General features: G+C 47.7%; 1 protein-coding gene across 2 annotated transcripts in view; it reads left to right on the top strand.

Moving 5' to 3' along the window:
* CACNA1C (calcium voltage-gated channel subunit alpha1 C) overlaps positions 1-17,565 on the top strand; it is a 708,026-nt gene that overhangs the window by 668,467 nt on the left and 21,994 nt on the right. For both annotated transcript variants that reach the window (XM_043540183.1, XM_043540181.1), the window contains 4 exons: positions 634-799; positions 1,664-1,791; positions 3,952-4,048; positions 5,874-5,976. In XM_043540183.1, coding sequence (XP_043396118.1) covers positions 634-799; positions 1,664-1,791; positions 3,952-4,048; positions 5,874-5,976 — 494 coding nt within the window. The remainder of the gene's footprint in view (positions 1-633; positions 800-1,663; positions 1,792-3,951; positions 4,049-5,873; positions 5,977-17,565) is intronic.

Below are 17,565 nucleotides of genomic sequence, written 5' to 3'. Positions count from 1 at the left end.
CTGATCACCCCAGCTGAGACACTCCCTTGTGGAGTATGTACTCAGGATGCCAAACACCAATCAGGGCACTGTTCCTTGCTCAGTTTGACACATCATCCCTCCCCTAACTGGTGTTTGGCACCCAGCTCCGACTATCTGTGTCAGGCAGGGCAGCGAGTGCTGAGGACTGGACATACTGAAGGAAAGAGTTTGCAGGGGTACAACACTCTTACATTGCCTGCGGGTTTACAGGGAATGAGGACAAGGGAAATGGGCAGCTCAGGAGAGGACAGGGAAGAAAAGGATGAGGGAATGCAAAATGGGAGAAGCAAAATGCTGATCTCCTTCCAGCCCTGTACACTCTCCTTCCAGCCCCACAAAAATCTCCTCAAGCATCTGGTCAGAACATGGCAGCCCCGTATCCAGAGTATACAAAAGCAGGTGCTCCAGTAATGGATAACATTATGATAGCAACAAAGGTAGAAGGAGAGGGACATGCCAGTTCATGTTAAACCTGTCCCATCACCCATTATATGTAGGCCATGACTTCAATGAGAGCAGGAGAAGGCTCTTCATGTGCTAACTGCTGCTTCCCTTTTGAAGTGGTCACTGTTGACTTCACTTCCCCATTCTCAAGTATCCCTTTATCCCCAGGTGTGCCACTGGTGAAGGCTGGCAGGACATCATGCTTGCGTGTCTGCCAGACAAGAAGTGCGATCCCGAGTCAGAGCCAACCAACTCTACTGAAGGCGACCATTCCTGTGGGAGCAGCTTTTCCATCTTTTATTTCATCAGCTTCTACATGCTCTGTGCCTTTTTGGTGAGTCAGCATCGGCAGCACAAATGGTACTGGCCTGTGACTGCCCAGTAACCCCTGACTTCCCTGGGCACTGACACTGTGTAGCAGAAAAGTGAACTCATATATGGAAAATCTGATACACATTATCCACAATGGCCTCACATGACAGTGATAATTGATCCCCACAGTTCATGCTCAGGAGCCTCCCTCTAGAGCAAGCTCAATAGCCAGTCACAACATAAACAAGGATACCCCCCATCAGAAGAACACATTAGTGGCCTGAGGTCTGAAGTGAGGCCACCAGTGCCTCACTCCCACCTTCCCTCCTACCTTCAATCTGTTTTTTATCCACTGTTGCTATTACTGTGAAAACGGCATATCCCACTTGCATCTGTTCCGTCCTGGCAGTACAGTTCTCCTGGTATTACGCAGTACTGCAGCACGCACTGTGCAGCTGGCCATTAGAGCTCCAAACACCCTCCTAGGATGTCTACAATATTTTTAAACCATTTGGCTCTATGCCAGTAAATGACTCCAGCTCTGCCCCCAAGGGGAAAAAAAACCAGGCCCCTCCCAGGAAAAAGCCTGTATAAATAGGTAGGCCTTGCAGCATACCCAAAAGCTCAGCAAACATGGGCTTCATCAATCAGTTGTGGGGGGCAAGATTTGAGGGGCCCTTGCTGAGAACATCTTGCCTCCAACACCTTCCCATTTAAATCAAGAGCCTCTGCTTATCTCACTTGACATGGTGTCACTCATGAGAAGAGAGACAGTCAAACCACACAGGACCGTGTAATTCAAAATCCAGCCTTTGGACGCAAACTGGAAGCCAAGGAAAGTCTGATGTTACGTGCCTCCTCCTTCACATCACCTCTGTCTTTGCAGATTATCAATCTTTTTGTAGCTGTTATTATGGATAACTTTGACTACTTGACGCGGGACTGGTCCATTCTGGGGCCACATCACCTTGACGAGTTTAAAAGGATCTGGGCAGAGTATGACCCTGAAGCCAAGTAAGTGACCGGACCTGAACTTTAGAAAATGCTAACTTCTGATGCACGGTCTCTATTCTCTGAAAAGTCTGGCATCCCAAACCCAATGCAATAGGGTGGCACCTTCTCATGGCAGGAAGCAAATCCGGCAAGAATACAGTGTATGTAAATCTCTGTGAAAACTCAAAAAGGGAAGCAGAAGCTGAAACCTCCCCCATCTCTCCACATGTGAATCAGATACAGAAGCAGCCTGTTCCAGGATATGTGAGCAGTAGAAAGTCTAGTAAATGGTCTGCATTTTTTTTCCCAGCTGCATGTAATTTTAAATTGTGCGCAGCTTGGAAAAATATAGGCTATTTATCAGATTAATAAACAGGCCAGTGGGGGATGTGCATTAAGAAGGAGGCTTGTTGAGTGGATTGGTACACTGGATCACATGCTGTAGTACTGGCCTGAGACCTGGCCAGTCTGACCCTTCTTGGGTAGCCATAGAAACAGGTCTTTGAGCCCTTATAAGACCTGGATTCTGTAACTTTTATGCCTTCTGCTCTGCATCCCATATTTAGCTCACACCAAAGCTGCAGCATTCATTCTTTGTGTTTCCATGTGTCATTCCAGCCAGCCGCTATGTGGTTGTGCCCACCACAGCCTGCATCACTGCAAATATGCATTGCATATGGAGGGCCAAATTCTCCCCTCTGTTCCACCCCTGCAACTCCACTGACGTTAATAAGTTTGCACAAGTGCAACTGACAGGAGAATTTGACCCACAGGCACCAATATGGCTCAGTCGGAAACACTCTTGGGCCTGATGCTCATTTACACAAGACCTCTTTAAGCCACTCTGACAGTGTAAAGGGGCCTTAACGTGGGTGTAAATTACTTGGCTCTGACAAAGAGATCATGAGTTCAAGACTCATTGGATTCATAGCTAATTCCGGCTGTGCAGCGTTTGGGGCTGTGTCACATTGTCGGAAGTGACATTTAAACAGAGGTCCCTTTTGGCCATCGCTGGTGGCTGTCCAGAGCAATTTTCGATAAAGATAAGGGATAACCTCAGTGCTGAAATAAACATTCCACTTGTTAATAAAACAGGCCTAGTATCCAAGGCATGTTGACATGGGAAGTTATTTCAGAATAGCCATTCCTGAGGCGCTATCCCTGACTAACCCCATGTGTGGATGGTTTTATTCCTGAATAAGAATGCTTTATTCCAAATTAGCTTAATCCACTTGGTTTAAGATAATTCAGAATAAGGCACTCTTATTTCCAGAATAAGAGCATCCACACATGGAGTTAATCGGGAATAGTTAACCTATTTGAAATTCACATCCTTCTTTATTCCAGATTAATTCTCATGTGTAAACAACCCCAGGACTCTTTGTAAACAGGGTTAGCCGTAAGGTTGCTGGAGCCATATGACAAATATCACCTGTAAGGATCTACCTGTGAATGGTCTCTTTTTCTCAATCCTATCTGTATGTTCATGCCACCCCCTGCCTGCCTGAGATTCCAACTCTGGTTGTGGCAACTCCCATCCCTTCCCCGTTTGAGTTTTTCACTTTTGATGACCCATTTACAAAGTTTGGAAAGCCAAATTGCAGCTTTCAAAATGGGTGTATGGAGGCATTAAGGGACTGGATTCTTTGCATTGCCCACTGGCTGCAGAGACAGATAGGAGCATAAACAAGAATTGAGGTATGGTGGATCAGGGTTGTGTCTGAGACAGAGCACAAGGAAAAGAGAAACCTCGTGCATGGGTCACAAGGCCAGCCCTGTCTGCAATGCTGTTTATTAAGGCCTGTGTTTTCAAAGGTGACCACTGAATGTGGCTGATTCAATATTTTGGGTGCCCACAGTGTCAGGTTGGGCACGCAGAAACTGAGGCACTGAAATCCATGGCCAATTTTGCAATATTGGCCTAACTGTATAATGATTGTTGTGTTTTCTTACACAGTCAAACTAGTAGGAGCTAACTCATGGCTGTGCAAGCCTGGAGAGATACACTTAGTATGAGAGGCACCGTATAAAGCCACCTGCTATGTCACGTTAACACAGAATGGTTCTGGCAATCTTGGGATGGAGACCTCATATATATGTTTCTAACAGCATCTGCTCTCAGGCCCTCTCCAGATGCATTGGCAGGCCCTTATATCTTTGATATTGTATTTTCTTCCCCAGGGGACGGATCAAACACCTGGACGTGGTGACGCTGCTCCGGCGGATTCAGCCTCCGCTGGGCTTTGGGAAGCTCTGTCCTCATCGAGTGGCTTGCAAAGTAAGACAGTGCAGTTGGGGGGAGGTTGGAGGAGGGAAGAACATCTCAGAGGAAGCACAGATGTAACAAATTACAGCTTCATTTACTGATAATCTAGAGCGTAGGTTCTGGCGAATTATCTGGTAAACACTGCTTGCTGCTGTATTAGCTTCTAGTCAGGCCATTTGTTAGCCTACATTATAGACTCCTTGCTAGAGTTTGCCGAATCCCTGGCACAGGAATTATCAGGTATACATAGTGGTAGATGCTATAGACATATTATCTGGGGAAACAGAGTCATGTAGGCTATAAAGACCCATCTGAGGAAGTCTGCTGCCCCCTAATGGGGAAGTCAGGAATAGTATGTGTTTACTCCGATAACCCAGTATTCTGTAATCCTATCTCCTGCCTGTTTCAGATGGGAGTAACCTCCCCCAGGGCTCTTCTGTTGAGAGATGGCAGGCAGTTTCTAGTTGCATTCAGTGCCCTGGTGGGAATCCATTAGCCATATCACTAATAAGGCTCTTGGATAACTGTAGTCCTCAAATATCAATGATGTATGCATGCAGTAGAGACAGATAAATAGATACACTATATATGGTCTCTGAAGGATAGACAGAAATAACAGGGGAGGGGAAATAGCTTTTAGATTTTTCCTTGTACCTAATAATGCACCTGGGATGAGTTATCATTCCTTAAATAATGTCTACAGACTAAACAGCAGTATTACCTACATATTGAAATAAGAGGAGAGGGGAGAGGAGGAGAATCTTTGTGTGAAAATTTCCTCCTCAGTTCCTTAGTTAAAAGCTTCCAGTCATCAGAAAGGATTTTCCCTTGTGAAGGATCTGTTTCTAGCCTTAGTGTTTCCTTTCTCCTCTATGGACAGATTTGTCCTTCTTCAGAGTCTTATAAAGTTGACATGTTCCTCTTGTAGCTGGTTATTATCAGTCTTAGAATATAACAAAGCTTTGGGCGGAAATACATTACTTTTCGTGCCTGCAACCAGATCACTTCAGCCTGTTATTTTGCCAGATCTTTCTTGCTAAGCAGGGTCTGGTTGAATCACTGAAACCCAGTAACTGCAGAAAGTGGAGCTGGGGAGTCAGCAGCTGGCATTTTTCCCTCCAAGTCAGCACTGAACCATGCCCAGTGTGGAGGTGTTGGGGGCAAAGTGTTTGTGAAAGTCCCACCTTTAGGATAAAATGTAAAATCAAGGCTTTTGTGTCATTCTAGATCATCTGGCACAAGGGGAAGGATGTTAATTAGAGTTTATCATCCACATTCTGATTTAGACAGCTATAGTCTGCCTCACTGAAATTCTCCATGCAGTTGCAGTAGGATATGGTATTAACTTCATGTCCTAAAAGGTGGTGGAGAGTTTCTGTGATCTATTAAGCAGCTCTGCACCAGAGGTAGCTACATTTCAGTGGTGGGCAAAGTGATTCCTTATAGATTGCAAAGCACTTCACAGTCATTAGGAATTAAAGATGCCATATAAATGTAAAGTGTTGCTTTTACTGTAATAAATACCAGTCTGCGTAGATGCATTGTGGGTACATGCCCACTTGCTTCTGGGGAAAGTGGAGAGATGAAGTATGTCCTGGCCTAGAAAGGGTTATCCACATTAAGGTACTATAGTATATGCCTCTGGGCAAACACATTCTACTGTTATGATGATATGAAGCATCCTTTCCTATCTGGGTAACCAAGCACATGGACTATGCCTGCATTGGTGGGAGGGGTGATAAGTCAGGAGGGTGGTGTGAGGGCATGAGAAAAAACGTTTTGCTGAGTAGTGTGTGTTGACTGCATGATTGTTCTGTTTCCTCTCCCTATCCCTTAGCGCCTAGTCTCTATGAATATGCCACTGAACAGTGATGGGACTGTCATGTTTAATGCCACCCTCTTTGCGTTGGTCAGAACAGCACTGAGGATCAAAACTGAAGGTAACCTGTTCAGGCTGCACCTCCTAATCTCAAAAAATGTGTACGATGCATGTGGTTTTATTTCATGCATGTGACTGGGAGTGTAGATGGATGACACCTATGCTGAAATTTACTAGGTCTGAAAATGACATATGGAGATTACATGCATAAAATGATTCCAGCTATTCACTTTGAGTGTTTGGCATGGGAAGCAAATGTAAATGTGTAGAAAGGAATAACACCTCAGAGGGACAGTACAATGTTTCTAGCTAAGCATCATCCAGGCAACTGGTACCTTTGTAGTATCATTCCTGATTATTAGTAATTTTCCTAGAATTCCCTCTAGATGATCTTGCAACTAAAGCTGCAGCCTTAGTGAATGCTCAGATAACAGTCAGGAAAAGAGGGGGAAATGTGGCATATGTGCCAAAGCTGTAAATCTGCACCTTCAGAGGGCGGCAAATAGGCTCTGGGGTAGCAGCCTGAAATTACTGACCACTCTAGGATCAAGAAAAGATGCTGCCAAAGAACAATCACTGGCCAGTCCAGAGGGCTAGATCCTTAGCCCCCACTCTGTCATCTTTGCAGGAGGAGAACTGCCATAAAGGACAGCTGAGGAGATCCCTTGTGTAGGGGAGTCCAAACGTGGCATGGAGCTGGTCTGGCCATATAAGCACCACCCAGTACTGGCCTCCCTAGCTGTCGGAGGTAATAGAGGACATGGCTGAGAGTGCCTTGCAATCCTGGGCCAATAGAACTGTAACCTACCCTGTTCTAAATTACACTGGGGGCTGAGTCAGCCCCTGCTTACCCTCAGGCTCAGGGGATCAGCTACAAAGGTGGCTTTAAGTCCTTGGAGCCTGTGCTAAGACAGCTTGACCAAGGATCTTGGCCATAAACAGAGGCATTTCTCAGGTAAAAACCAACCTTTGGGTCCCCTAATCCATCTCCCATTTTAGAGCACATAGAACCAGAAACAGGATTTGACGTTCACATCTGTCCTAGCCTCAAACTCTTTTGTGCTTCCTCCTTGTACTGTTTCCTTCTGCGGACTGTTCCATGGGTTAATCATCTCCTGGGGAAAAATGCAACTTTGCTTCCTTAAGCTTGGTCTACACTACAATGTTAGGTTAACTGGCAAATAAGTCACTTGCATTGACCTAGTTGTGCATGTGTCTACACTTACATTTGTCTCCCACCAATATACGTGCCCCATTCCAGCGTTGCAGTAACATCCCCTCCCAGAACAGCTTTGAGCCAGGGTCTATGTACTGAGGTTGGCACAGTGTGAGTGTAGACACTGCGTTACTTATGTTGACCCTAACAGTCCTCCAGCAGCTGTCCCACAGTGCCCGACAGTAACCACTCGGGTCACAATTGTGAACACCACTGCCCAGGGGTCAGTGGAGACCAGAAGGCAACCCTACCTTTAAAGCACTATGAATTTTTGAAATGTCTTCTCCTGGTTGTCCAGCTTGGCGAGCACACCTAGCAGCTCTCTGTTGTTGTGTGCAACTGTCCAGCTGCCCATGCCAGCTACACACTCCAGATGTGCTCCGGCTTGGCGCAGACAGGAGATATTGGATCTCCTGGTTTTATGGGGAGAAGAGGCTGTGCAAGCACAGCTATGGACCAGCTGTAGAAATGTGGACATCTTTGAGCAGATTACACAGGGGACACAGGAGAAGGGGTACGCAGGGATCAGCGGCAGTGCCGCATGAAAGTGAAGGAACGGCATCAAGAATATCAGAATGTCAATCTGCTGCTGAGCTGCGGACCTACTGCTTTTACAAAGAGCTGCGTGCCTTACTTGAGAGAGAGCCCACCACCACCCAACAGACCACTGTGGGTACCTCCAAGGAGCCTAAGTCACCAGCACCTTGCATGAACAGCAAGGAGGAGGAGGAGAAGGAAGAGGAACATTTGACCGGGGGTCCTGCTATGCCGTGAGCCAGGACCTGTTTTTGTCTCCACCGCAGTCCAGTCAGTCCCAGCAGTCAGGCACAGGCGAGCCCAGTGCAGGGGAAGAAAGCTTGGGTAAGTGTGTAATTGTATTTCCCATTGAAATGATGTACTGATGGGGCCCCCAATCCAACAGGATGTAGCTATCAACTTTTCATTAATTGACTTGTGCTAGAACAGGTAGCAGTGCATGAAAGAGAGACAGCATTTTTATCTGCTTTTCATTCCCCTGGAGAGTTAGGCAGGCGGAGCATGTGGAGCAGTTTGTTTGTGAACACAGAGATGTCCCTTGAATCCTCCTGAGAAATCTCAATGGAACTTTCCTGGCAGTATCTGCAATCCCCTGCCAAAGGTTTCTAGGGATGGCAGTTTTATTTCTTCCTCTGCCATAGGACGCTTTCCCACACCAGTCAGCGATAACTTAGGCTGGCACCATTGCAGTACATAGGCTAGGAGCATACGGGCCAAAGCGACTTCAGGATGCCAGCAACAGCTGTGCTCTCTGTGCCCTTGATACCCTCAGGAGGGAGATATCAGCTAAAATCACCACTGCCTGTGGACAGTGGTGCCAGTATTCAGTGCCATAGCCCTATACTCATAGCTTCATGCAGCCAAGCAATTCCCTCTTCACTTCTGTCACCCGGGCAGGCCACTCTCAGCGTGACTGGTGCTTTGAGTGGCACGGTGCACAAGCACTCTGAAGCGGAAGTGGCAGTAAGCATGTCTTGTTTAAATCTTATGGGGAGCCAGGGAAGGGAGTTCTGAATCTTCACTTTCCATTGTGACTGTACTGACAGCGGTAACTCCATGATTTGTTGCAGCTGCTGCCATTGCAGCCCTGAGGGGGCTCCCCTGACACACACCTGGCATGCCTGAGCCAGATAAGGAGGAGAAAGAAGAGGACTCAGGATGACAAGTGCAGTGAGATCCTGCAAGTCAATGTTGCATCAGACTGTGAGCACAGGGCCTGAAGGGTGAATGTTGCAGAGACCCTGGAGAAGGAAAGAATAGACAGGAGAAAGGCCCAGGATTCCCAGCAGGAAGCGGAGAGGGAGATGCACCAGACATAGAGAGACTTCTCCAGTAGCAAACACAGATGCTGAAGACTCTTGTGGACCTACAGGTTCAACAATCCTGGGGTCACCTCCCTTTGCAGTTCCTGGGTAACTCCAAGCAACATCTCCCTACAGCCCCCTCAATATTCCCTGCAGCATCAAGACCCGCATCCCTACCCCTACCACTCCACTCTGAGGGACATTAAGGAAAACCACAGCTTCACCTACGCTGACCTGTGAAAGCCACAGTTGCTGTATGTGTAGGTAAAATGAACATCCCTTGTTAAGTTCTATTCCAGTCATGTATTCATTTTTTAATATATTTGCTTTTAAATTGCACAGATTTCTCTTTGCACAGCTTTTGTTACTGAATAAAATTCTATTATTTGGAAAATAATTCATCTTTACTAGTTCACAACATACGATGCAAAGTCCATAGCAGTTCTGAAACCACTACTTCTTCTTCAAGAGCTGTCCCTGTGGGTGCTCCACTCCAGGTCTTGGTGCGCCTTTGCGCCTTCGCTTGGAAATTTTTACAGCAGTACTCACATGCGCACTGCCTGCCTCACGCGCTGAATGTGCCTCAATAACACGCACATGCGGCCCGGGCTCCTCAGTTCCTTTTCTATCGTCCCCAGCCTGAGACGAAGCTCAGCAATCTCGCTCAATTAGTTCTCGCTTTAGATAGATTATTAGTTGTTTATACAGTTTATGTAGTCTTTTCTAGTCAAATAAGTTTCATTTCCCCCTTCTCTTAAAAAAAAAATTTCCTTCCCATTTTTTTTCTGTCAGCGAGACAGTTTATACTATGCCCGGCTTGCCAGGTTTTAAGAAATGCACTACGTGCAGAGAGGCCATCACTATCTCTGATGGCAATTCTCAATGTGTTCGCTGTTTGGGAGAATCCCACATCCCGCAAAAATGTGTCCACTGCAATAAACTGAAGGGTAGGGCACAAAAGGACAGAGACTCAAGTTAATTCTAATGGAGAAGTCCCTCAGACCTGCCTCTGACCCAGGTCAGGAGTCCTTCTTGAGACAGAGCCCTCCTAAGTCCACGAAAGAGAAGAAAAAAACAGAAAAACAGCCAGCTTCATCACTTCACAGAGACCAGCCAGCATCCAAATGGTCTCCAAACAGGTCTGTCTCGTCGGTGCCGACCGCTCCGTGACTCAACACATACAACGCTCTGGGCACGTCCGGCACTGTCTGTACCCCAGCTGCTGCCGGTACACACCACTCCGGTGCCGAGGCAACAGGGCTTAAAGTTTCCTGCCTGTTCTAATACAGCACCACACAATACTGCAAAGGACTCAATGCCTACTCAGCTGAGCATGCCTGTGATGCGCACAAGTATGGTTGCTGTCCCGGCACCGACATCTCAGGCACTTATGACTATGCATACAGTGCTGCAACAATCGGCACCGGCCGACCCTTTGGCACCCCCGCCACACTCAGCGCTATATATTCTGGATCCTTCTACCATGGCACCACAATTTATTCATTCCAGCGATTTGCTAATCTCACCAACTCCACATTCTCCATTACTTGGTACCGATCTCTCACCGGGACCGTCAGCACAGCACCGACAGCTATCCCCTATTCCCTCTCACTTTTCTAGTGATGAGGATGACAAAGTGGAGGGAGTTTTTTCACCATACCATTCCTTCCCCCCTTCACGCCCCTACTAGCATGGGACCAAGAAGACCCAGGGACTTACCACCCTGGTATGGACACCGGTGGATGGGAGCACCCATGCCCTTCCCCTGACAATGGCATTACTGGAACCCATGGGGGTCCTACAGCAGGCATCACAGTAGCCGATATAGCCCACGCAGAGGTGACATTAGATCTCCTTCTATACCCATCCACAGTTCTGCGACAGACGGACAGGAGCTTCCTGCAACGGTGCATGCAGATGAGGAGGCCCTGAACCCTCCCAAAATAATAATAATTCATCCACCTCATCGGAAGAGGCTATTATGCCCCCACCCCCAACAACAGCAGATGATTTTACTCATTTTCAGGACCTCTTTAAAAGAGTGGCCAATGAGCTCAAGATCACTCTGGAGGAGGTGTCGGAGACTAAGCATGAGCTGACCGACATATTACAACCTTTGACCTCCTCCAAGATCACCCTACCTATTAATGGAGCCATTATGGACCCTGCCAAGAATATCTGGCAGACCCCAGCCACCATACCCCCTACCTGCAAAAGGGCAGACCGGAAATACTATATCCACTCCAGGGGCTCAGAATTCCTTTTCACGCATCCAGCAACAAATTCACTGGTAGTAGAATCAGCCAACCAAAAGAACAAACAGCAGCATTTCCAGTCCACTCCCTCTGACAGGGACAGCAAAAGAATCGACCTACTCGGCCACAAAGTTTATGCATCATCCACACTACAATTTAGAGTGGCAAACTACATGGCCCTACTGGCCAAATATGATCACAGAAATTACGGGAAACTCATGGACTTTATTAATGACATCCCAGAGGACAAGAGACAACAATTCAAAGCAATAGTCTCTAAAGGGCAGATTATTTCCCACACGGCATTGCAGGCTGCCCTCGATGCTGCAAACACAGCTGCCAGGTCCACCGCGATGGTCATAGTGGTGCATCGAGCTTCATGGTTTACCTCTTCTTCTTTCCCACGTGAGATTCAAAACACCATGGAGGATCTTTCCTTTGATAGTGAGAAGTTATTTGCAGCAAAAACCAATGAGGTGCTGCACACAATGAAGGATTCCAGAGCGATGCTTAGATCCCTAGGCACCAGCACCTAGAAGAAGACAATACAGGTATCAGCCTTACCAACGCCCACGATAGCCGGCCTACACACAACAACAGAGGTCATACGACCACCAGCAGCAACACTGCCAGAGACCCAGGTATCAGCGACAACGCCCCACAACATCAGCACCATTGCAAACCCCTCCATCTCATAAGCATATTTGAAGCCTTAGTTGAGGGTATACAAGACCTCCCACTTACTCCAGCGCTTATACTTCGCATCCAACTTTTTGGTCACCGTTTACTCCCATTCTACCACAACTGGGGAGCCATCACTATGGATAGATGGGCCCTAGAGGTCATCCGATTGGGCTATTCCATCCCCTTCCTGTCCATACACCCTCACCTGCCCCCCCGCCCCCCGTCCCTCTTCAGGGTCCTCTCTCACGACCACTTGCTCCAACAAGAGGTACAACATCTTCTACAAATAGGAGCAGTCGAGACAGTGCCCAATCAGCACAGGGGAAAGGGTTTTTATTCCCACTACGTTTTGACAGAAAATAAAAGTGGGAGATGGGGACCCATCCTTGACCTCGGGCAACTCAACAAATTCGTCAAAAAGCTAAAATTCAGAATGGTTACCCTCACAGCCATAATTCCAGCGCAGGAGCAGCAAGATTGGTTTTCAGCCCTCGACCTGCAGGATGCTTATTTTCATGTATCTATATACCCTGCCCACAGGCCTTTTCTCAGATTTGTTACAGGCTCAAACCACTACCAATACAGGGTTCTGCACTTTGGCCTCTCAACAGCACCCTGCATTCTCGTGGTGGCAACGGCGCACCTACGAAAAAAGGAGTCATAATTTTTCCCTACCTGGACGATTGCCTGCTCAATGCACAGACTCTCAGGGAGGCCATCCAAGCTCTCGACTGCTCCCAGGGTCTGGGCATACAAATAAACAAAAACAAATCCACATTAACTCCTACTCAATGACTAGAGTTCATAGGAGCTCACCTTGATTCCATAACCAGACTTGCATCTCTCCCATCCGACAGACTCAACACCATAAAGAATCTTGTCGCCAAGTTGCAAAACAGCCTGCAGGGTACTGTCCGGAACTGTCTGCAACTTCTCGGCCATAGGGCCTCTTGCACTTTTCTGGTCAAGAATGCACGCCTCTACATGTGATGCCTGAAGGGTTGAATGACCACTGTCTACAGACCGAATGTGCACGGCCTAAACAGACTTCTATCCATATCTACCAAAGTCAAGGACTCACTCACATGGTGGACTCTTCCACACAACCTCTGCTTCAGAGTCCTGTTTGTGCAGGAGTCCCCCTCAGTTATAATTACCACAGATGCTCCCCTCACAGGTTGGGGGGCTCACATGGCACACCACACCACTCAGGGACTCTAGTCCCCTACAGAAGCTTCACTACACATAAATCTTTTAGAGCTTCGAGCGGTCCGCAACGCCTGCCTCCAATTTCTCCCACACATCCAGAACCAACACATCAGGATCATGCCTGACAACATCACCTGCATGTTTTATATAAAGAGACAAGGAGGAGCTTGATCCCACTCGTTCTGCACGGAGCCTATGAAACTTTAGAATTGGTGCCTCCAACACAATATCCAAATTTCAGCCTCCTACCTACCTGGTTCACTAAACACCACTGCGAACAAGCTCAGCAGATCTTTTCCCCTAGATCACAAATGGGAGATAAACAATACCATCCTATACAACATATTCAAAATATGGGGCTATCCGTGACTGGATCTTTTTGCAACCGTGACCAACAAAAAACGCCCGGAATTCTGTTCCAGAGTGGGCCTAGGAAAGCACTCGATGGGAGACACATTCATCATCAAATGGAGTGATGATTTCCGATACACATTCCCCCCGATACCACTTCTTCACAGGGTATTAAAAAAATGCGAGAGGAGAGGGCCAGAGTCATACCAATAGCCCCTACGTGGCCCAGACAAGCATGGTACTAATTTTTAATGAGGATGTCAGTTTGCCCGCCGATTCCACTTCCCCACCCCCTTCTGAACCTATTATCACAACGCAAGGGTAAACTAAATCACCCCAACATAACAATGGCTGGACGTCAAAGCATGGCTCATCAATGGTTCTCTAATGAGGAACTAAATCGCTCTGAACAGGTACAAAGAGTACTATTACGTAGCAGAACACAATTCACACGTACCACCTATCTCCATAAACGAACTAGGTTCACTCACTGGTGCTCCGCCAAGCAAACCGCTCCTGCTTCCACCCCTCTTTCACTCATACTAGACTTTCTTTTAGAACTTAAACTATCTGGGCTCTCCTTTAGCTCCGCAAAGGTACATCTAACAGCAGTTACGGCTTTTCACAATAAGACCGGAAACGCTACTATCTTCGCCCCCCCCATCACAAAGCGGTTCCTCAAGAGCCTCCAGACCCTATCCCCGGACATTAGACCACCCACTCAACCCTGGGACCTACACTTGGTCCTCACATGCTTGATGCGCCATCCATTTGAGCTACTTGCAACATGCTCACTCCCACATTTTTCCATGAAAACTGTGTTTTTAGTTGCCATTACATCTGCCAGACGTGTAGGAGAACTTGGAGCGCTTATGGTTGACCCACAGTACACTATATTTTTTAAAGACAAAGTCACGCTCCGAACACATCCTAAATTTTTTCCGAAGGTGCATTCCTCCTTCCACCACAATGGACCTATCCATCTACCAACCTTCTTTCCTAAACTGCATGTGAACACTTTCAAATCAGCAATGCACACACTCGATGTGTGCAGAGTATTATCCTTTTATTTGGATAGGACTAAGCCCTTTAGGGCTTCCCCTAAACTTTTCATTTCAATCGCAGAATGATCCACAGGCAAATCCATCTCTACCCAGAGAATATCCAGATGGATAGCAGACTGCATCTGCCTATGCTACCAACTAAAGAAGATGAATCCTCCAACTTCTGTTAGAGCACTCTGCACCAGATCTGTGTCAATGTCTGTGGCATTCTTACGTCACATTCCCCCCACAGATATTTCCAAAGCTGCCATCTGGGCTTCAGAGCATACCTTTGCTAAACATTATGCTCTTACTCAGGACCCCGACCGACATTCGAATGGGTCGAGCTGTCCTGTCTACAGCTTTCTTACCAAATCCGAAGTCCCTACCTCCTTAAGAGATACTGCTTTTCAGTCACCTGGAGTGGAGCACCACAGGGACATCTCTCTCTTGAAGAGGAGGTTACTCACCTGTGCAGTAACTGACATTCTTCGAGATGAGTGTCCCTGTGGGTGCTCCCCTACCCACCCTCCTCCCCTCTACTTCAGAGTTCGGAGTGGTCTCTGTTGTAGAGAAGGAACTGAAGAGCTCAGACCACGTGCGCATGTTATTGAGGCACATTTGGCACGTGAGGGAGGCACCACAAGTGTGCGGCCTGTGCAAGTACTGCTGTAAAAATCTCCGAGCGAAGGCGCAGGGGTGCAGCAACACCTGGAGTGGAGTACCCACAGGGACACTCATCTTGAAGAACGTCAGTTACTGCACAGGTGAGTAACCTCCTCTTACTTGTTATCGTACAGTGTGACACAACTCATAGATCCAGTGACAGGCACAATGTAATAATCATCAGTGTACCACGAGCAACACAAAACGAGTAGGTGCATTGACAGTGTTATATTCATAGATGTACCCCAACCTCACATAACTCCTAGCAGGCTGCAAAACTGCAGGGACAGGCAGTGCACAGAACACCACAGCACATTACTGCGGCTTGCTGTAAAAGTGCTCTTTCAAAGCCTTCCTGGGCCGGATAGCTCCACATTGGCCTTTTCTTATAGCCCTTATGTCGGGCTGTTCAAACTCAGCAGAGAGCCACTCCACCTCTGCCATCCAGCCTGACGGCAGCTTTTCCCCCTTTGCCTCACAGATATTACGCAGAACACAGCAGGCAGCTGTAATCATTTTTTTTCCACTGAGCGCCTGTCTTGTCAGTAAACTATGCCAGCCTCCCTTCACTCTACCAAAAGCACAGTCGGCTGTCATTCTGCACCTGCTGAGCTGGTTGTTGAATCTTTCCTTGGTGCGGTCGAGATATACCGCTTTGGGAGCAAAGGGTAGGCTGGGTCTTCCTGTTACCATCTCATCATCCCCAGTGGTAATCCTCTAGTCAGAAAAGAAAGTTCCTGCTTGCAGCTTTCTGAACAGTCCTGTGTTTACTTAAAGATGTGAGCGTCATGCACGTAACCTGACTAGCCAAGGCTGATATCAGTGAAGTGTCCCCAGTGATCCACCAACACTTGCATAACCATAGAAAAGTTGCCCTTTCTGTTGATGTACTCTGTGGCAAGGTGTGATGGGGCCAAAATAGAGATATTTGTGCCATTTATTGCCTCATCACAATTTGGGAACCCCGTTGCTGCAAATCCATCCACTGTGGCCTGCACATTGCTGAGAGTCAAAGTACTGCATAGCAGGGGACGACTTATGGCCCTGCACAGTTGTATGACAGTAGCCCCCACAGTGGATTTTCCAGTTCCAAAATTGTTTCCCACTGATGTTTCCACAGTGCAAGCGCCACTCACTTCTCCGCTGTCCATGCAGCTCTCATTCTGGTGACCCTGCACTGGAGGGCTGGGGCAAGCTCAGCAGGCAGATCCAGGAACGTGTCCTTGAGACGTCTGAAAGTTCTGCAGCTGCTGCTCAGTGTCCCACTCGTGCGTTACAATGCGGTCCCGTCCATCAATGCTCATTTCTCGGGCCCAAAAGTGACGCTCCGTGAATGCCACCGACAACCATGCATTGGTTCTCACTATGTTCCACCGCAGTCTGTCCTCCGTGAAATCATCATGTTTCCCACTGACTTGGGTCTTTTTACAGCTCTGCAGTTATCAGAGGATAGTCCGTCCTGTGCTTGCAACGCTTATGACAATAGTGCAGAGCTGTGCAGGCTCCGTGCTTCTGTCAGAGATGGTGGAGAACGAGGCAGCAGTGTGGGTTCATGGGATTTTTTTAAAAAGTGCAAAAATTATGGGCTATAGATAACAATATGGGATGGAGACAGTTGAAAACTGGGAAGTTGACCTCTTGCGCCCAGTCACCCCTGGGTGATTTGTTTTGGCTCCACCATGCATTGCTAAAACTTCCCAAAAGGCAGTGGACACTGGATGGTGGCAGGTTGCATACCGGGATACCTATCCATGGTGCCCCACACTGGGCATCGATACAAGCACTCCTGCTGAGTACGTGCAGCGCTGGCGCAAGGAGCCAAGGACACACACCTGCAAAAGGAACATACTAACTGCGGTAGCTTTATGCCAATGTAACTTGCGTCGACCAAAGTTTGTGGTGTAGACGTGGCCTTAGCTTCAAATGAGGTAAGTGTGGTCTTCGTGGTTAAAGCAGGAGACTGGGAATCAGAACGCACGAGTTCTAATTCCTGACTTTGACACTGACTTGCTGTGTAATCCTGAGCAAGTCACTTAACGTGATCATTCATTAAGAGCTGCTGGTGTGCACAGTGCTGTGCAGAACACTGGGGAGGAGGGAGTTCCCAAAGGAGCTTCTGGTGTTAGGTCCAATCCTGCAAGCTCACTGTGGCAGGAGGGGGAGGGGACTCCTACTGTAAGTCCACAGGGGGCTTACAAAACTGGGCCCCTCATTAGTCTGACAGAACGTTAGGGGCTTGGAAAGCACCAGATGGGGGTGGAACCTGCAAGGGATGCAGAAGGCAATATTGATCTGGTCGTAAGGGCCTGGGAGTTCACTTAGGGTAACAATGATAGACTCCATGAGGCAAGTGCACTTGGGGAGGAGATGGTGGTAGTTTGATCC

The sequence above is a fragment of the Chelonia mydas genome, chromosome 1 (genome assembly GCF_015237465.2).
Source record: "Chelonia mydas isolate rCheMyd1 chromosome 1, rCheMyd1.pri.v2, whole genome shotgun sequence".
NCBI classification, from domain to species: Eukaryota; Metazoa; Chordata; order Testudines; family Cheloniidae; genus Chelonia; species Chelonia mydas.
Note: the sequence above shows the minus strand (reverse complement) of the source record. Positions and strands in the feature narration are given on the sequence as shown.